Source organism: Solanum verrucosum, unplaced genomic scaffold, assembly GCF_900185275.1.
Source record: "Solanum verrucosum unplaced genomic scaffold, falcon-dt-bn FXZP01000053.1, whole genome shotgun sequence".
Classification (NCBI taxonomy): Eukaryota; Viridiplantae; Streptophyta; class Magnoliopsida; order Solanales; family Solanaceae; genus Solanum; species Solanum verrucosum.
Window position 1 is genome coordinate 310,367 of NW_026020152.1, and position 21,449 is coordinate 331,815.

General features: G+C 37.0%; 2 protein-coding genes across 3 annotated transcripts; one reads left to right on the forward strand and one right to left on the reverse strand.

Moving 5' to 3' along the window:
• Positions 1–281: 281 nt before the first annotated feature.
• On the forward strand, positions 282–15,383 carry LOC125828206 (transcription factor BIM2-like). 2 transcript variants are annotated; one of them, XM_049507523.1, is made up of 8 exons: positions 282–395; positions 640–747; positions 895–985; positions 9,983–10,052; positions 10,152–10,247; positions 12,381–12,784; positions 14,825–14,954; positions 15,127–15,383. In XM_049507523.1, the coding sequence occupies exons 2-8, from the start codon at positions 648–650 to the stop codon at positions 15,229–15,231; spliced, it is 996 nt and encodes a 331-aa protein (XP_049363480.1). In that variant the 5' UTR covers positions 282–395; positions 640–647; the 3' UTR covers positions 15,232–15,383. The 2 variants fall into 2 exon arrangements, with proteins under 2 accessions (XP_049363480.1, XP_049363481.1); XM_049507524.1 differs by having other exon boundaries at positions 901–985.
• A 943-nt stretch (positions 15,384–16,326) lies between these two features.
• Positions 16,327–18,467, reverse strand: LOC125828209 (uncharacterized). The gene is made up of 3 exons (XM_049507529.1): positions 17,402–18,467; positions 16,761–17,275; positions 16,327–16,657 (listed from the first exon to the last, which is right to left on the reverse strand). The coding sequence occupies exons 1-3, from the start codon at positions 18,383–18,385 to the stop codon at positions 16,558–16,560; spliced, it is 1,599 nt and encodes a 532-aa protein (XP_049363486.1). The 5' UTR covers positions 18,386–18,467; the 3' UTR covers positions 16,327–16,557.
• Between the last annotated feature and the right edge of the window lie 2,982 nt (positions 18,468–21,449).

A 21,449-nucleotide genomic window follows, 5' to 3' on the forward strand; every position in this document is an offset into this window, starting at 1 on the left:
TATACTTTTTACTCAATTTAATTAACTTTCAAAGCTAAATTGTATAACATTAATTTGATAAAAAAATTAGATATTCAAAATTATATTATATAAAAAATTAAATTATTCAAAATTATTATTTTTATATTAATATAATAAAAAAATACATGTTAAAACGATAATTTAAGAACATATTATTTTACTCTAAAAATAAATCGATGAAATAGTTTTAATATATATAATTAAAAAATAAATCACATGAGTCATGAGAACAATTTATTTTTACTTTTACTTTTAAAAAAACACTCAAATTCCCAAAAAGCCAATTTTCGACTTTCACCACCACAATCAAGAACTCGCAGCAGTAACCCAAATCCCAATTTCTCCAAAGAACTCAAATTCCCAGAAAAAAAGATGTAATCTTTCTTCTCTTCTTCATATGGGGTTTTAATTTTTTTTCATTATTTTGTTTAGATCTCTGTATTGATATGAAAAATGGTCTATTTTGAGTCTATGGATGCAAAAATGAATCATATAGTTGATTTTAACTAGTTTAGCATTAAGGGGTGATTTTTTTTTTTACTGTAATAAATCTATGTTTCTTGTTATAGTTGTGTTGTATTTGCAAAGATTTCTGAGTTTCATTATTTTTTTTTGCAGAGAACACAATGAAAGCTGTGAAGGGTCATCAAGAAGAGGAAGAAGAGGAGGAAGATGAGATTAGTATTATTAAGAAAGATGCCACACCTTCTAGTAGTAATACCAAAGGTCTGTTAAGTTTTATTTGTTTTTTTTTCCTGATTTTTGTAGTTGAAAGATTGGATTTTTATTGTTGAAGATATAAGTTGAGCTGGATTTTGAGGTGTAAAAATGAAAAATACTGAATCTTGTTTTGTGGATGTATTATTGTGGAAGAAACAGATGGAAAAAGTAATGAGAAGGCTAATGCACTAAGGTCTAAACATTCAGTGACTGAGCAGCGTCGAAGGAGCAAGATCAATGAGAGGTTGGTTAATCCGTAAATTCTGTTTGAACTTATGGTTAATTGAAGTTTTAGCTTTTCCTATGAGTTTGTGAGGACTTTAGGTCTTTGACGTTGATTGAGTGGAGTTCTGGTATATAATGGTGTGATACATGGACAAAGACTGTAAATGTGAAGTGATTATTTAACAGAACTTGCAACTAGCTTGACATTGACTGTCTGAAGAAATAAGCAGAAGCCGGTTTCAGCGCTAAATAGCTTAAGTTTTTTCCGTCATAGCTGAAGAATTTTGTTTTGGAATGAAATGAGCCTGAACGCAGCAGAATGATTATAGAGGGTTTAATTACCGAACCAATTAGTCTGGAATTGTGGGATTGAGGTGTAGATTGATTGATTAAGTCAATTACTTTCAGCCAAGAGTAGTTGCTGATTGAGTTTGAGAAGAAATTATAGTAAAATAAATATTTGGGAGGCTTGAGAAGAAAATTACATCAGGCTCTAAGTTCAGAGATTGATTAGCAGTCTAGTATTTAATGTACTCGAGATAATAACAATCAAGTGTAAGTTTGTCGTTCTTTAATAAATTTGAGAAAATAGGCAGTGTGACCAGCCATTGTTCTGTTAAACGTCGGATGATAAATGTGATTTGGCTTGTGTTGGTGGATTCCCAACAACAAAGTTGCACCAACTTATGATAGCTAACTATGCCTTGATTGAGTAAGGAGTGATTAAAAATGTTTTGTTATGGTGAAAGCTGGAAACCAAAAGGAATAAATGGGAAATTGATTTAGAGGAATGATTGCACATATTATCCGTTGTATCTATCACTGCAATGCTTTCATTATCTTCTTGGGTTGATTCAGTTTTATATGTCAGAATATTCACTTAGTTCAAAATATACTTGTTTCTAAAGGCTAGTAGTCAATGTTTTATATGAAGTTCTAAAGTATGAATCTCCAAATGAACCTACATGCTTATTCTTCAAATGCTGTCCCACACTCCTAACTTGCTAAAGTAATTCAGTTCTGGAAAGCGCTACTCTCTTTTGTGTTTCAGCTGACAGTATATCGGCAATCCTCCTGATTTTGTGGATTCATATATTTATTGTGTGGATTAGTCCTTCTGCGGTATCTCTTGCTTTTATTTGTTTGTTTGTTATGATTTCCAAATGTCCTCCTTTTCCACGTCATCGATTGTTTTAAACTAATTGTTTGTGTTGCAAAGTCTCAGTGATTCTTATATGGCACTTTCAAGAAAAGGAAATGAAAACCTCATTTCAATGTATTTAGAAGTATGAATCTTGTAAATAATTTCCAAGTATCTTACTTATGAGTGTGCTTGGTATGACTGAAGTCAGTTTTGCAGAAAAATGTTTTCCATTAGGATGTCATTTTTTTTTTTGAGAATGGTAAAGTTGTATTCATCAGCAATGAGGGTATGCTGGCAACCAAACAAAAAAATTCCAAGGCGAAGTAGTCATGATTACAAATAGCCTAGGAAATCTACTAACTGATTTACATCATCTATACCCTCTTCTTTACACCAAAAATATAGAGTATTAATGCAGTTTTCTTTAACTTTCTGCATTGGGTTAGTAATATTCTTAAAGCACCTATTGTTTCTTTCCTTCCAAATTGACCACCATATGCAAGATGGAACTAGATTCCACCATTTTTTCTGTGTTTTACTTCCCCCTCTTCTCATCCAACAGTTTAATAGGTCAGCAGTATGCTCAGGCACCACCCAAGGATCTTGAATAATGCTTTGAAACAGATACCATATCTGGGCAGTCACTCTACAGTGAAGGAACAAATGATTGTTTGTTTCCTCCTTCTCATGGCAAAAGAAGCACCTAGAAACAATCTGAAATCCTCTTTTTTTCAGTCTCTCCTGAGTCAGACATGCTCTTCTGCACACTAACCATGTGAAACACTTTATCTTGGTTGGGGTGTTGGATTTCCAGATTTGTTTCCAAGGTCCAGCAATCTCCCCCGGCTGTGTTGCCAGGTCTCTTTTGTACATTCTTCCAACAGAGAATTCCCCATCCCTATCATGTTTCCATCTGATTGCATCAGGATTAGTGTTGAGTCCCGGAAAATCTTCCAACCTCTGCAGTAAATTGGCTACTCTATCCACCTCCCAGTCATTTAAGAGCCTCCTAAGGGTTATATTCCACCCTTGTTGAGACCACATCTCAGCAATAGATGCTCCAGGGTTGTCACAAAAAGAGTACAAATCTGCAAAGTCCTCCATGAGGGAGTTCTGTCCTATCCACTTGTCTTTCCAAAAAAGGATCCTAGTCCCTCACCCACCTTGTAGCATATGTTCCTCGTTAGTTTTGGCCACAAATTTCTGATAGACCTCCAAACTGAGACCCCATAGGTGCTGGTCACAGTGTTGGATGTCCATGAATCAGTTTGTCCATACTTGCTAACAATAACATCCTTCCACAGAGCTTGCCCCTCTTTACCAAACCTCCATAGCCATTTTGACAGTAAACACCTATTTTGCAGACCTAGATTCTTAATGCCAAGACCTCCTGATTTCTTGCTTAGTTGGGCAGTTTGCCATTTGACCAAGTGAATGCCCTTTCCTTCCTTGTTGCCCAGCCAAAGAAAATCTCTCCTTAGTTTATCCAATCTGTCTTCCACCTTAGCAGGTAGGGGGAAGAGAGACATAACGTAAGTAGGGAGAGCATCTAAGACAGAATTGATCATTGTTATTCTTCCTCCCAGAGATAGGTATTGTGTCTTCCAGGTGGCTAATTTTTTCTCAGTCTTCTCCACAATTCCATCCCATATTACTAATTCTTTGTGGTTGTTACCCAATGGCATCCCTAGATATGTAGTTGGGAGATTTTCCATCTTACAACTCAAAATATTTGCTAAACACTGGATGTTAGCTACGTCCTTGACTTGAAACATGCTGCTTTTTCTCCAGTTCACAGAAAGCCCTGACACTGCCTCAAAGATTACTAATATTATTCTGATGAAACACACCTGCTCAGCCTTGGCCTCACAGAAGATCACAGTATCATCTGCATACAGTAATTGGCAAATTTGTAGATCTTCCTCAGCTTGGTTACCCACTTTGAACCCTTTTAACCATTTCTTCTGAGTGGCCACCCTTATCATACTATTGAGTCCTTCCATAGCTAGAATAAAGAGGAAAGGAGAGAGAGGATCACCCTGCCTCAACCCCCTTTCTGAGGGAAAAAAACCAGCAGGTTCTCCATTAATCAATATAGAGAACCTGACAGTTTTAATGCAAAATCCTATCCACTTCAGCCATTTCTCTCCAAACCCCATTTGTCTCAGGATGTTAATAAGGAAATCCCAGTTCATATGATCATAGGCTTTCTCAATATCAAGCTTACACATGATTCCTGGGGTTTCACCTTTAATCCTTGAATCTACACATTCACTAGCTATTAGAGCTGCATCTAGGATCTGTCTGCCCTGTATGAAGGCCATTTGATGTTTGTTGACTAGCTTGCTGATTACTTTTTTCACTCTTTCTGCCAGAAGCTTGGCAAAAATTTTATAGACTCCACCAATAAGACTTATTGGTCTAAAGTCTCTAAGTTCAGTTGCCCCTGGCTTCTTTGGAATAAGGGCCACATAGGTGGCATTAAGGCTCCTCTCAAACTCTTGTCTTTCGTGAAAGTGGTTTACTGCATTCATAAAATCAAACTTAAGCACCTCCCAAAAACTCTGAAAAAAACACATGGGGAAGCCATCAGGGCCAGGTGCCTTGTCACTGGCACATGACTTGATGCACTTCAAAACTTCAGCCTCCTCAAAGTGAGTTTGCAACCAATCTCTTTCTTCCTCAGTAATAGTTTCCAAGCCTTGCAACTTAAATTCCGGTCTCCACTGTTCAGTCTCTGTGTACAACTTTTGATAAAAGTTGATGATTTCTCCTTTAATATCTTCTGGATCTGAGATAGAGTTTCCTTCCACCACCAAAGTGTCAATAGAATTAAATCTTTTGTGAGCTGTTGCAACCCTATGGAAAATTTTTGTGTTTTTATCACCTTTTTTAAGCCATTGTATTCGAGATCTTTGTCTCCACGCTATTTCTTCTTGTTTGGCAACCTCCTCAAATTCCATGGCTAGATGAACCTTTTGGAGTAGTTCATCCTCTGAGAGTAATCTCAGCTCCTGCGTCTTTTCCATCTCTGCTAACTGTTGGAGGATTTCCTCCTTTTTACGTTTCCAATCATTTCTATGTGTCATTCTCCATTCTTTCAATTTTTGCTTCAACATCTTTAGTTTAACAGCTAAGATGTAAGAACCTGTGCCATTTATATTGAAAGACAACCACCATTCCTTAATCTTATCAGCAAAACCGTCCACCCTCAGCCACCATTGCTCAAATTTGAAATAGGACTTATTCAAATTCCGTTCCCCACAATCAAGCATGATGGGGTTATGATCAGAACCTATTCTGGGCAGCAAGTTTTGTTTGATCCGAGTGAAAGATTCATCCCATTGAGATGAATATAAAAACCTATCAATTCTGGAAGCTGAGCTATGGCCATCTCCTCTTCTCCAAGTGAAGGATCCCCCCAAAAGCGGGGGGTCCACGAATTCCATCGCATTTATCCATTCCGTGAACTCCTGCATGTCCCCTGTTATTCTGTGTCCTTCTGATCTTTCATTTGGGTACCTTGTGACATTAAAGTCACCACAAGATATCCACGGGCCACTGCATACCTCCTTGATGATGCTCAACTCTTGCCACAACTCTCTTCTAGACACAGTATCACAGGAAGCATACACTGCACTAAGGAACCAAGTAAGAACTTGGTTGATGCCATCAAATTTTATTGTTAGACTCTGGTTGGTAGTTGACACGACTTCCCCTCTCCAATATCTCTTGTCCCACATTACAACTATCCCCCCACTTCTACCCGTTGCATTCAGATGACACTCCCCCATCCACCTGTTCTGCCACAACTGCCTAAAAACATGAGTTTCCTTTTCTGTCAGTTTCGTCTCTACTAACACATATATATCTGCCCCCCATTGTTGTATTATTCTCCTCACTAACCTCCTCTTATATTCACAATTTACCCCCCTCACATTCTAGCTGAAAATTTTCAGCTTCATTGATAACTGGCTGATGTTGTCCTCCCTCTACTCCTTGGCTCACCTTCTTTAAATTTAACATGGAATTCCAGGTTCTTAATCTCTTTTGGAGTGAGTTTCTTACCACTGGTGGATGCAATAGATGCTGCCTTTTGTGTTAATTCACCCCTTTTTTGATCAATTCTTAAAAAAAGATCAAAGGCCACCTTATCGCAGCCTTCAAAGGCAGCCCCAAACAATTGGCTGAGCTTTAGGACATTTGACTGGACCCAAAGAGAAGCTTTATCTTCAATTTCTTGCTCCGAGAGGGAATCATTGATTTGGAGAGGCAGTGGTTCTTCGAAGTTCGTCAATTGCCCAACTCCTTCATCACCTCGAGGTCCCGCTTCCCTATCAGAATAATTAAGACTTTCCCCTCCCCCATATTCCTCAATAATAGCCACAGGTCTGTTCTCCCCCTCCATTGAACCATCCCCTCTCTCTTTAGCACATTCTAGGGGTCCAGGAGAGAGGCTTTCCAGCATGCCAAGTTCTTCCTCAGAGAGACATGGTCTCGGTGAAGGCGTAGCCTCTTGCCCGAGAATATCATCGATGAAAGGCTCTGCTTCAGGAGTTTTTGAAGTGTGGAGACATTGGACTTCCTTCATTCCTGACTCTTTATTATTTTTTAAATGGCCCAAAAGGCCCAACAGGCCCAACTGCTCTTTAATTAAATCAGGCCCCATCTTTTGAATTAGGGCAACCACGTGCCCTTCAGTCAAAACCGCGTGGTCCTCTTTTCTTTTTGAAATAAAAGTCTCCTGCAAGCCTTTGTCCGCATTGTACTTTCCATTATCCAATGGGTAATTGGTCTGAGAGGTCCCCATCAAGCTTGATTCACCTCGAAGGGGTTGTTTCCTTGCTTCTCGGTGTTCGAGGACTTTATCACTGCTGGGCCTGAACCTCGCCGGAGCTTCACACCATACTGGCAAGGTGAACGTGAACTCGCCGTCGTCGACCTCAACTGTTGTCGGTATCTCTTCCATAGGTCCTCTGACTCTAATCCGAGCCCATCTCAAGTGGTTTCGAAGTTGGGTTTCCTCTTCTGTCTCCAGCCACCCGCCACACTGGTCTCCTATGTCTTTCATTACTTCATCCGACCATAGTTGAAGAGGGAGCCCTAAGATGCGAATCCAAAACCAATCAAATTTCTTTTGCATCGGAATGGCCCCTGTCGTAGGGGACCACCATTCTAACTCCATGCAGTGATTATTTCTCATCCATCTTCCTGCTAGGACATTTTCAGCATCTCGTCTTGATTGAAATTCGAACAGAAACTGGATCCCATTCAAATCGAAAATTTGGATGTTGAAAATGCCCTGCCAATTCTGATGAACCCATTTTCGAAGGTCATTGCGAGTTGGGATCTCGTCACAGCCAGGAAAGCATCCCACCAGACTTCTTCTCAGCGGATCTGTATCATCCTCGTTGTTGTTCTTCTCCAAAGACTGTAATGAATAGTTTGCCGACCATCTATTCCTAAGGATTGCATCCTTGTAACTCCCCTTTCCTTTGTCCCCTTTTGTACTTGTTCCCCCTGTATTACCATTCAATTTCTGTACCTGTTTGGTATCATTAATGAAAGGCTCAATTTTTTGCAATACATTGGTCCACCCTTCATTAAATGCGTTCTCCGGAAGAATAATCACAGATCTCTCCTTTCCATTAACTGTAATAACAGACAGAAACCTCCCAAACGTATTGAACTTTAGATTGCAATAAATATGTGTAGTCCTATCTCTGCATTTCCAAGCTTTAAAGGATTTTCCTTTGATATCTGAAGCCTCCTGAAATCTTTCACACAGCCAAAAAAGAGCAGCTCTGCTAAGCTTCATCCTGCGCATATATAATCTTGCATCCTCCACCCATTCAAACCAGGTTCCTGAAGGGAGATGTGACTTTGTCAAATCATAAGACTTTCCCCCAAGTCGGAAATAGATCCTATCAGCCATCTAAAAGAAAGAAGATGTGTGTCGTTTTAAAAAGGGAAAAGAAAGGATTAGGTCTCCGGTGAAGGAAGTTCACCGGAGGTGGTGTAGCTCAGGGCCAGAAGGGTCCCTAAGCTTTTACCTAGGGAAACGTGCCTGGGAGCAATTTTAAAATTCAAAAGACCGACTTATATAGAAAACTTAACTCCATTAGGATGTCATTTTGTGGTGTTTGGTTACCAGAAAATGTTTTCCATTTACCATAGGAAAGGGAAAATGTTTCTTCAACTTTCAACTTCATGTTACTTGCTTCAACTAACACTAAAACATTATTATTGATCTTTTCTATTAAAAAATTTCATTTGAACAATCACTAATTTGCTAAAGTTATTATTGATGTTTAGTATATACTTTTCAGAGAATATTTTTCACTCACCAACCACACAACAAAAAACATAATATTTTCTATAAGAATATTTTTCCATGAGAATGACTTCCATCATACCAAGTACATTTGTAGTCTTTTGTAATTATTGACTTCTTATTGGCTTACTTTTATTTTTTAATTCCTTGAAGGATAAACATGTTGAGATCTTAAGAGTGTCAAATAATCTATTAAACTACAGTTGTTTAGAACAAAAGTCATGAAATATAACCGTTGTTGCTCGAACTCTTCAAAAATGCAGTTGTGTGCATGTTGGATCCTCCAAAAGTAGTGCAGTTTTGGATGATTTTACATGGGTGGGACATCATTTTCGGAGAGTCTGAGCAACTTAGCATATAACAGTAGGTTATTACGATACTTTTGAGGTTTAGTCGATATGTTAATCTAAGTATAGTGGAACTGGGGAAGCATCTGGATGGAATTTTGATGAGATCTTTGAGTTTTTGGGTGTGGCTGCATATTGTATAGGCTGCATCAGATAACATGTTAAACTCCATCTACAGAAATGACATGAAATTTGAGTGAAGCTTCTGGCTAATGCGTGATTTTAGTGTGTGTGAAAGAGAGAGAAGATCAGTCGTATCTTCCTCAGGTCAATAAATGGAGCTGAGGTTATTATTAAAACCGCTAGTAGAAAACTGAGATAACTAGTTATAACATGAAAGGACGAATTTAAGTGAAAATTATTTTTTGAAACAAGTGTGTAGAAAGCATTTACCTAGGTTTCAATTTTTTGCAAAATAGGAGGATACAGAAAAATCTCTAGTCACACCTTGTCACCCTATCCTACAAGTTTCCAGCTGAAATAGTATATTGGGTCTTAAATAAGTTGTGTACAATGGCTGAAAGGAGCTGAGAAAAGCTTTAGGATTCAAAGCATAGATCAAACTATCAAAGAAGAATATAAAAATAAATAAAATAAAGAAATAGATCAAAGAAGAGAATAGGGGGTTTAGACTCCAGTGATATTTATGGTATTTGTGGGAAGGTTCTAAGGTTTAAGCAATGAAATGAGATGGTTTTCGAGCCGCATAATGATACTCATATTTGCAGAGAAGGAAAGCCTAGGAAGTTCTCTTAGAACTTAAAACTCTGTAAAAATCAAAACTAATATTTACAAAAAGCATCTAAAGAAGTTACAGAAAATTCTGATAACTGATGAGCTCCATTATTACATAGTAAATACTTAACAGGATACTAATTTTCCTATTCCTCCGGGAATCGCTAAACAGTGCGACTAAGTTAGTTGTTGATGTCAAGTTACTAACTCTATTCCCGGAGAAGTAAATTTCTTAAATAACCGGTCAAGCTACTCATGAAAATGGAATAGTTTCCGTTGAAGTCTTTAAGTTGAACACTTCTTTCCTATGGGGTTTCCTCTTCTTACTTAATGTGGTTTGGAAATGAAGCGTAGAATGACTATATTGATCTTAGGTATTTGAAGATTATTTGCTCAAATCTATCTAAAATGCTTGAGAAATTCAGTATTGTTCTAAAGCTTATTTGGGTAATCTAGATTTCAGATATTGAGAGATCTGATACCCCATACCGATCAAAAGCGAGACACTGCGTCATTCTTGTTGGAGGTACATTCTATTAGTTGAAAACCAGTTTACCCTTTGCTTGATTTGTTCTTTTTTCTTTTAAGTTTTGATCTCTTGGTGATAGTTGATATTTGTATGCAGGTAATTCAGTACGTACAGTATTTACAGGAGAAGGTACAGAAGTATGAAGGATCATATCAGCCTTGGAGCTCAGAGCCTACAAAGCTTATGCCATGGGTAAATTCCTCTAGCTAGTTTCGTGACATATCAATTTTCTTATCAAAGGTTTTTAGTTGTGAACTTTGGGTTGCATTTTCAAGCTCTCTGTAAGAAAGACTTATTCTTCTTGAATTTGGGGTTTGCCTTCTGGGTCGAGCTCGTCGCACCGGGCTTGCCTAGTGCGGGTTACCTCTCCTATGTGGTTTGCGAGCTATTGCATAGGAGTCGGGGTTTTACCCTGTGCGCACCCAAAGGGTAGCGGCTGCGGGTTTCCCTTGTCATAAAAAAAAAAGAAAGACTTATTCTTCTTACATAGAACACTCATGCTTCAGGTTATTATATGATAATCAACTTACAAAGTGGAGATTAATGTGGAAAGTCTTGCTTATATTGCTAGCTAATCCAATATACTAAACATCATAAACTTACTGAATAATGCATAGGCTACCGATATTGCTGCATAAATAAAGGATACATCTTACCTTACTCTTTTTCATTAGAGTGCTGCATTTTTCGCACCGACACTGCAAATCATTCTTGAGTGTGGCCAAAATGGGGAGAGAAAAGCAGATGGTAAGAAACACTGAAAGCTGTGACCTCTTAGTCTCCAGTGTCCATATTGATTTCTTCCTAATATTCTCTGTCCATCTCTCTCTCTTACACACACACTCACACACATGCGTGATGCACAAAAACATAAACACCACCCTGAGATGAACATTGATGTGCACGTATTTCACATTATACTTGTATACAGATAGATCCATGATTAGGCTATGTCTGTGCTTTCATTTTGTGGCCCATTCTTTTTGTTGTGTATCTGTTCATTGCTACTTCCGTGAATGTATGCATGGCTGTGCTTGCTCCTGATTTTCTGGATTTACACTCAAGTAAGATCAATTTTGACTTTGTTCTTCATATGAACTTGATTATTGTTTTTTTTTCCTAATAAGATAAGTAAATTAACCAAGTAAAAAGCTCCAACTGGATACTCAAAAACTATACCAACGCGTTGCTGCTGCAGTTACATGTGTATAAAGTCTAGCATTTCCAGTGCTGTCAAAATCATATACATCATTAATTCTACAAAAAAAATGCACCTATATTTAAAAAAAAAATCTGCAGTTTTCTTTCCTTCAAAGCACCTGTAGTTCCTTTTAACTACAATGTCCATAATATGCATACTGGGACTCTCCTTCATAGTGTCCTCTCTGTTTCTCCGTAATCTGTCCTCCCCAAAATTGTGTGGTTTCCTTCAGGGTTCTCAATGTAGCATCTGTTGCACAAGTGGAAGCCCCCTGCTAATCATCTAGAGTCCAAAAGGCTTCTTTTGTAGCAATCGATCTGAAACATGGAACTTTTGGTGGTACAGATAACTTTTTGCGGTACTTCATCTTCCATGGCCATCTGTCGTTGTCAGTAATTTATAACAACATCCCACTGTGAACCTGCCATCCTTCCTTGCTTTCCACCATAGTTTGTCTGGTTTCTGGGTTAACTCCTTGATGTTTTTTGTGTTTCCAAAAATTTGAGTGACCCTTTGTCTTTTAGTCTTGAGAATATCTTCTAAGCCGTATATTCCATCTGCCAGTCCTGTTTCTGGCAGCTGTACTTCAGTATTTACAGCAATGCGATACAAATCAAGGGATTTAACTCCATGAATTGTATTCCTTCCCAGCGTCTTTTAGTCCTGAGAATATCTTCTAAACCGTATATTCCATCTATTGCCAGTCCTGCTTCTGGCAGCTGTACTTCAGTATTTACAGCAATGCATTACAAAGGATTTAACTCCATGAAATGTGTTCCTTCCCAGCCATATCTCTTTCCATAGTCTAGTTTCTGTCACTTCTCATTCAATAAGATTAGTTTTAGCTTCATTATTTATTTGTATTGTGTCTTTACTCCTGTAAGATTATAATAGGTCCCCTCTTGTTCCATTTTCTTCCCTTCTCTGAAGAGTTCAAGTCCACAGGTACAGTTTGGCAATGATTTTTCTGATAAATGTGATTTGGGCAATGAAAAGTCCATAGGTGCAACTTAGGCTATGACTTGTGTCTCTTCTTGTTCCAAGCAGTAACAGTGGTATGACTGAATATGTTCATGAGGAAGCTGTTTTTGTTTGTAGTTAAAAGTTCTTTTTATATGGTCCAGAGAAACAGTCATTGGCGCATGCAAAGTTTACCAGCACAGCCACATGCCTTGAAGAATGGTAGTGGTCCAGAATCAACATACCTGGGAAGGTTTGATGAAAATCTCGCAACTGTTACTTCTACAATGCAACCAAATCAGCAGAATCCAATTGAATCTCATACTAGCAGGGATGTATCATTTAAAGCAATTGATCAACAAAATGAACTAGCTAACAAGTCAATCACAACACCCATTCCTCTTCAGGCCAGTATGCCGATGCCAGTGCCAAACAATAGTGCTTTCTCAGAGCCTCAACTCAGACCAGTGTCTGATCAATGTCCTAACACAATTGATGCTCTGAATCACGACGAGGATGAGGAAATAGATGGAGGCAGAATCAGCCTTTCAAGTTCCTACTCGCAGGGGTGAGTAATTATCTAACTTTTACAGTTGGGAATGTATAGAGTTAATCAAAATGCGGTCTCTCCATGTCTTATTTGCTCACTTTTGATTCTCTTCAATTGTTAGTAATCTCTGTTTCTTGTTTCTTTTATGTGGGACATGCTGTTAATATGGATATTCAGTTGTAGCATCCTCTGCAATATCCTCAGTTTCTTGTGGATGTCTTTTTATTATGTTAAGCTTGTCCAACTCTCATCACTCATCTGCAACTTTTACGAACTTGTAAATTCTACATTGTTTGGCTAGTGAACAAACCACTAGGCTGAAAGTACTGTGTGTGTGTGTGTGAAAATTGTGGCGGCCTTAAACTTATTCGACTACTTGGTAAAGATAGTTGAGGGAAAATAACACAGATTAATGTGAGAAGCAGAAATATAAAGAGCAGGAAAGTTAATGACACGGCTATGTTTCTATACTGGTTCGGAACCAATGTGGTATCCTTGTCCAGTCCCCTTGGTTGCAAGGAGCTTCTCTTTACCACTTGCTATTTTGTTTACACAACGTGTGGTTTTGAATTCCTGCACCACCAACGATTAACAGCTGGTTTTCATGTTCTAGCTCACCATCGAACAACTTCTTTTGGTTTTGTAGAACTATCTTTGACATAACCAGATCTCTCTATGTGTTTCTCTCTTTTCTTTTATCACTGTAAATCTACAATTGTTTGTGAAATGCAGAGCTTTGAGAAGAATAAGGAAGGTCTTGAGAGGAATGTAAGATATGTAACTCCCTCATTGCTGACCCTATTTTTCCTCCAATTTGAATCATCTTAGTTGTTGAGTCTTCATAGTTGATTTCCATAAAAATTGACCAAACTTTGCGGGTGACGATTTTGATTGAGTATTCAAGACTCTTTTCCTTGTTTGTCTTGACATCCCGGATCCTTTGCTGGACTGGATGAGATTGTGTATAGGTACATTTATCACAATAGGCTGTGAGAGAGAGATTTCAGTTTTGGCAGCCCAAGATATTTCGCTCAAGATCCTTTTATTTGATTGGAATCTTAAGAGATTCTCCTTAGATGTAGGTCTTCTTTTCCAGATTATTTGGGATACAATGTCTTCCACTTCGATTGATCTTGTGTGATTGAATCTTTCCATGTACCAACGTTCTGGATGTCTTCTTATGGTCTTGACTGATCTTGTGTGATTGAGTCCTTCCTTTTATCAAAGAATCTTCTTTTGGACTTTGACAAGTCTTGTGTAATTGAGGCTTTCCTTTGATGGACTTCTCTATCAGTACTCTGGAGGTTCTCCCTTTTTTGTAGCTCATCAAATCTTCCTGATATGCAGGCCTTATGGTGATAGCCACCTTGCTTGTATGCTTGGTTCCTTTTGGGTTGTTTGTCTTAAATGGAGTATTTGTGCCTCATTTTCTTCCTTCTTGCCACATAAATAATATAGTCAGTAGTTGATTACTTTGTCATTGTCAAAATCTAGACTTAACATAAGCAAGTTACCCTGTCCTGTCCTGGGAGGCAAATACTTGAGTTCGGGGACCTTACCGGTACATCATAATGTTCCTATTTAGTTTTGAGAAGATGCATTTCATGCTGCATGTTTACTTGAACCAATTCAACAAGTTGTTTTCTTCTTGTGTTTCATATGTTCAATCGCATTTCAAATTATGGCATATTGAGTTCAGCATATTGCCAAAAGTACGGTTCATTCTCATCTTTGTTATTGAGAAATGAACCCAGTAAAGCTGTAGTGGAGAATGATATCTTAAGTAAGAACCAAGTGTGTGAATTTATACATACATATCTATTTTATATAAAGGTGGCTTTCGGGCTTAGCTTGTGTGCATCTCGTGTAGAATACCGGCTACCTCCCACCCTTCCTTCTTTTTGCATTTCTACTTTCATATGCATGTAGAACAGATGTAGTCAGTTATCTATTATCAATGTTTCATCCAGGGTTGTTACAGGACTTGTGATATCTCTGGATTGGCTTGCCTTGATGTCAACATTATATTTCTACTGATCATTGATTTGGTCTAATCAGGTTTCTAACTTCGTTGTCGCAAGCGCTGCAGAGTACCGGTCTAGATCTTTCAAAGGCTACTATCTCAGTGCAGATTGATTTTGGGAAGCGTGCAAACCAAGCAATGACCTCAGGACCATCTATTGCGAAGGTATGAATCTTTTCCAACTTGTTTCAAACGAGAAGCAAATATGTTCGAGACAATGAACTGCACCCACTCACCTATCGTCTTCCTTGAGGCGCATGAGCATCCTAGATTAATCCTTTAGCGCTTCACCTACTCTCCACTGTACACTTAACTATTCATTTGCATTTAACTCTAGGATGACGAGAATCCTACTCTCTCTGGTCATCAACATACGGATCATTTCAGAGAGGCAAGCAATGATGAAGATTTGAACCAAGCTCAAAAGAGGCTGAAGATATAGATATTACAATAGCTTGGTCATTCCCAGCTAAATCAACTTAGTTTTGTGTTACCTTATGCTTCAATAGAAGTTTATATGTATATCCCATTTGTTTTTTCGTCCCCAAATCATGTTCATAGAAATGCATCCTTTTTTCTTCTCTTCCCTTTTCATTTTGATGTTTTTTTTTCTTCTTCGTAGGGGTGATTTCATCTTCCTTGTGTTTGGTTTAATCTCGCGATATTCAGATTTACCAAGAGGTTAATAATTGATATCTAGAACAGTATGCTGCAGATCTCTTTTTTTCGACTTCACCTTTATTTTATAGGGTAAAAGCTATATGCAAAATAGACACAATGTCCTTCATAAGGAACATTATTGTATTAGAGAACTTGCAGGAAGAGTCATTTTGCACATTATCTGTTAATTTGCAGGGAATTACGCCTAGATTTCGTCTCATGAGCAAATTTTCAAGGTCAAAAGTCAAAACTCGTATTTCCTGCCTATATGGCAAGCAGGCTACTCACCTCCAAGGACATTCTTGTAAATCACCTGTTAAACTGCAAGTAATAAAGTTCATATGAAATATGATAATGATGATGATGATGGAGAAAAAAGTCAAAAAGGACATTAAGAGAGAAAATGATGAATTACCTAACAGAGTTGATGATGAAAGTGACATTCTGTATGAGACCTCAGAATTTATTACAATTAAAGGAACATAAAGAGGGAGGAATAGACTAGATACACAGCATAAAGTAACTTGCTCCGTTTTAATTTGTTTTTTTTTAAAAAATCTCGTTCTATTTTTGTCAAAAAAAATTCACATGATATGTTTGAAATTACAATAATACAGAACATTTTGGTACATTCTACATATCTTTAATTTAAAGTTATGAGATTCAAAAGTTCTCTTTATTTTTTTAAACTTCATATCAAATCAAAATTTGACAAACGTATTGAAAAATCGATATACGTAAGAGTTGTGGTAGGTGAAAGTCCTAACGGTTATAGTTCCTCCATACGAATTTGTAAGATATTACTCTAATTGTGAGATGTTTCAAGAAAGTTCATACTATTTTCAGGAGAGTCTCGAAACAACGATAAAGGATTTTTATTGTTGAATGATTATATTGAAGGATAGAACATAATATAAGGAAAACAAGGGGTTAATTGAGTCTACATTTCACTGCCTCCACTTTTTAAGATCATAACAAACTCAAAGAGCCCTCCTTCTAAACCTATCACCAATAACATGTCATTCATTCCTAAGAATATCAACATGTAACTAACAAAGGATGATGAAATGATGTAACTGAAAACTCTACAAAAAGAAACAAAAAGGACTTAGAATTTACAACAGAGAAGGCTTTGTCTCCAACCCTTATAATGTCTCCGTTCTGCCTTCGCCATTCTTACTGGACTACTGTTCCATTCAGATTGTAAGCTGTTAAGATACGATAAACACAAGGAAAATGTTAGTAAAAACCGACAGCTACTGGAAGACGATGGGAAAAAGGAGTGTAGTATAAGATGTCGCAAACAATTACACTGGGAAGGCGAAGGATCTGGCACTGGTTGTGCTGCTATCTGACCGAAGAGATATGTTACCCGAATGTGTTATATGCCCTGAGTAAGAAATCAAACCAGATGCAGGTCCAAAACTTGCCTCTCCATTTGCAAAATGACCATGCACACCGAGGGGGATACTACCACAGTTCTTCTCCTCGAGATTAGCAACATTTGGGGGGTCGGCGTGAATACTGCTATTGCAGGAGTCTACACTATTGGCAAAATGAACTTGAGTAGCAGCTGAAAAGCTGTCAGAACTCCCATCCTTTTGACCGGAGACGGCCTCTAATTTATGGGATTGTTCAGGCAAGTGTTTGTCACTTTTCGCCACGCTGCTACTTAAAGCCAGCTCAGTCAAGTTGAAGTCGCAAGTAATAGCTCCAGATTCCGACTTGCTATTGTTAGAGAAGTTGCTACCTGGTCCATTGTTGTTTGTTCCATCAGCTGCCGAGACTGTGTTTTGGCTGTTGAAAGCTACTACAAAAGTAGGTATCTGCAATTCAAGAGAAATTACATTCGCAATCAAGTTTTACCACGGGAATGTATCTAAAAAACATGCACATAGAGTTATTAACCATATGGTATCTTAGGTGAATTCATAAATATAACATAATCAAACCTGATTAGCCTGCTGTGCTGATTGATCAGCATCAGAGTTCGATTCCTTAAAATTCTGAATGTCGGATTCTTTTTCTGATATGTTTGTAGCTTTTGCCGTTGTAGTATCTTTTGATCCAAAAATCTTCATCACATCCAGAGAAGAATCCTTGTCAGCATCTTTGCTCATATTATCTTCCAAGAAGGGGTTTATACCATTTGGACCAAGTGATTTAGTATCCTCATCTTCTTTAGTTGTATGATGATCAACAGAAATTTTGACGGCATTTTCGACTGATGAATCTTTGGACTCACCGGATGAGACCAATTCACTGTCAACACCTTCCCTTGTGTTTCTAGGCTGATGTTCGTCAACAGCTAGAGAAATAGACGAGTCAGGTTGATGATATTTCCTGCTTTCAGTCACAATTTTATCCATGAGAGGTACACCCTCATCCATGCATATGTCTTTCATAATGTTATAGTTATTCTCTTTGTAGCAAATTGTCGATTCAGGCAATTTGAATTCCAGGACACCCTTATCGGTGTATAAATGAGTGTTTGTACCAAACAACTCTGAAAGAGAGGTAAATTGTGCACTAGAGACCACAGTTTCCTTTTCTTTATCGTCGAAGAAATTCACAATTATAGGGTCCTCAAATTTGGGAATACTCCAGGGGTGATCTCTATCTGCTGTATCACATGCAAAAGGATTTCCATTTCTCTTGCAAGATGTTAAATTAGACAGGGCTTCGTTCGGATCATCTTTCAGAAGTGAAGCTCTAATTTCATGTTTGTTATTTCTTGAAATATCTTCGAAAAATACAGAGTCATCAAGTTCCTGAACATTCCAAAATTCGCTCCTCTCCTTTTCACACGCCAAAGAGTCTTTAGTGCCATCACGACCATTTGAATCAAGTAGATCTTTCGTTGGCAAGACTAAAGACTTAGAGTCCTTGCAACCATTTGAGTGAGTTAACATTTCATCCGGATTTTCCATCATCATAGCCTTCTATTTAGCGTGTTAAGTCACTGTCATTGCATTCAAATGTTTCAGAATCATGCACAACTGAGACAAACAGATGATCGATTATCACAGACGAGTTTAACTTCTCAATGCAAGAACCAAGTTGAGAGATAATATATATATATCGAGTCGTGTTTAGATTCCATAACTAGACAAAGGATTTGAACAAAGTCGATGGATGAAACGATAATAAAAAAACATGCATCAGATTAATCCACTAATGAGGTTGAAACCTACGAAAGATGTATCTTAGCATCAGCGGCAAATTGCAGAAATAAGAGATTAGTACTCACAAGCTTTCAAATAGTACATCAGTGGATCAAATCTTGAGGAATACACACAAGCAGTGAGGTAGATACAGCTCAGAAACCTGCGACAACAGAATTTACAAATATATTTAGGAGGAATTGGCCGTGAATGATTGTAACTTTAGCAACATATTCGAGCTAAATAAATGAAGCAGCAGAAAACAACATAGCATAACAGGGCAAGCCTTCTAGTCATTATAACGAGAAGGCAGCGGCCAAAAATGCACTATAAATCAATCTAACACTGCCTCAATCCCAGACTAATTAGTACGGACGGATATATGAATCCTCTATAACCAACCATACCACTCTATAGCGCCACCACCACCAACAACAACAACAACATACACTATCAAACAAATCTCTGACCAAATACAATAGGAAGCCCAAAAAAGGAACTAGAATAGCAGTGAACCAGTTTCAAATACGACTGACTATCCATATCAACGGGTAGATCTAATGCATTTTGCGCGCGATAAACATGAGGAACTGTTGAAAATAGTTCAGATCATCTAACATGAGTTCAAGAACAAATCGACTGATTTTCAGTTACAAAGGATTCACACAAACTAAAAATAATCTTTTTTTAAAAAAACCCAACAAAAGTGCATGATGATCTCAATTAAATACAACAACATACTTAACGTAATCTCATAAGTGGGGTCTGGAGAGGCTGTGTGTATGCAGACCTTAGAGAGATTGTTTATCTCAATCAAATATGCCAGAAAATAACAAAAAAAAAAGAAGAAAAAAAGCAAGTTGCCTCACTTCCTGTACAAAAAACTACTTTTTTAATGCTTAATAGCCTAAATCATGCTGCTTGACTCTCCAAAACAGTTGTTGCCCTCGTGTCAGATCCTTCACCATCTCATCGACTTTTTTTAAGAGTCCGAGCAACATAGACATTAGATCCTAACTTTGTCAATAGATGATGAAAAAGACACATTTCACTTTGAACTTTTTGTACAAAGCTTTTTTTTTTTTAACGGCTAAAACACAAATCCCATCTTCTAAGTCAAATGACCATTCCCCACCATTTATGTTTTGTCCTTTAGTTCTATTAAATAAATTAGTATTAATCACTTCTAACTAGATCTAATCCTAATTAGTAGCAATAATAATATTTTAATTCACCCCCTCAAAAAAATTAATAAAAAATTACTACTAGAAAACAATGAAAAAGGCCTTACATTCTGGCAGGTTCTTATCAGATCCCAAGAAAATTCACAATCTCATTACCAATAAATAATCTAGTTACTAGTATTTTAATTTCTTTAGTCATATGATTAACCATGTTCACAATATCAAGAAATAAAAATCAAAGAACATAACAAGAAAAAAACAATCATAGTTTATATTATTCAGACTTTTCAAAAATATTATCATACCTTAGAGAAAATGCACTATTTTAGATGATCTGACACGAGATTTTGAGGAAAGATAAATGGAGAAGGAAAAGGTAAATGAAGATATAAAATCCTAAAAGGTGAAATCAACACAAAAATATAGGGGAGAAATGGCAAGAAAAAGTCAGCCGTTTTAATTAGGAAATAAAAAAACAAAATGAATTGAATGTGAAAGAAATATAATTTTTAACTGGAATAACTGTTTCACTCGTAATCAGATTTCTCACGTTCCAACCTTGAGACGTAACAAGCAAATCTTGTTGGGAGTGTCTCTTCTGAATATACTTATAATGCGCAATTTAAATTTAATCGAAATTCCAATTTAGACTCCGAACGAGCCAATGTGTTACTTTCTCTCTCTAAATGCAATTAATACTCACTTATTTCCTACACACTCTCTACATGTATATACACGTGTCCTCTGCTTGCACATATTTATGATTATAGAGAGAGGGTCTAAATTTCTAGATATTTTAGTGTAGGGTGTTCATCATTTGAATTAAATTAATTTTATTTGAATTTGGTTTTATAATTTTAAAAATTGATAATATTTTGATTTTTGTTTAAAGAAATCAAAGAAATAATATATACTTTTTGAAAATTTATCGTTATTAGTTAATTGTCATGAAATCAAGTTATAAATTTTAGCATTAATAATTAAGCTATTGTTATTTTATTAATTATTGTTAAAAATTATGGGAACATGCATTTAAAACAGTGCACGAATAATAGTGACTTATAAATGGAGAATTGAACAGAACAGAAAAATAAAAAAAAATATTTTTTTTACAGAGGTAGGTCAACAATATTTAACTATTGGTTATACATAACATATAAATTAAAAAAAAAAAAGTCGCTTACCGGAAAACAGAGTACCGCCGCCGTCCGCCCTGTTGTAAACAGATTACCACCGCCGTCCGCCCTGTTCCGGCGTGTCGTTTGCATAAATCAAATTCTGACTTAGATCCAGAAAATAGTCTTTATCATATATTTATAGTAAGTATAAATAAATTTGGGTGTGGTTTAGAAAATGTTAGAGAATTTTTAGTATTTTTTTAGGTGAAAATGAAATAAGAAAAAAGAAGAATGGAATTGGAAGAGCTGACTTTAATTTTCGTATGGAGGGGAGAAGAGAGGGTCAAAAAAGCTGAAATGGGGACTCACTTATTAAAGTGTATACTTTTTGGGTGAGGGTGGAGCTACAAGGCAAGCTAGTATTAAATTTATCGAGTTTTATAATTTTAGCTCAAATATTATATTTATATTACAATATAATAAATATGTAAATAAAAACTAATTTTGGAATCTTGGTAAGGTTATTTTAAAATT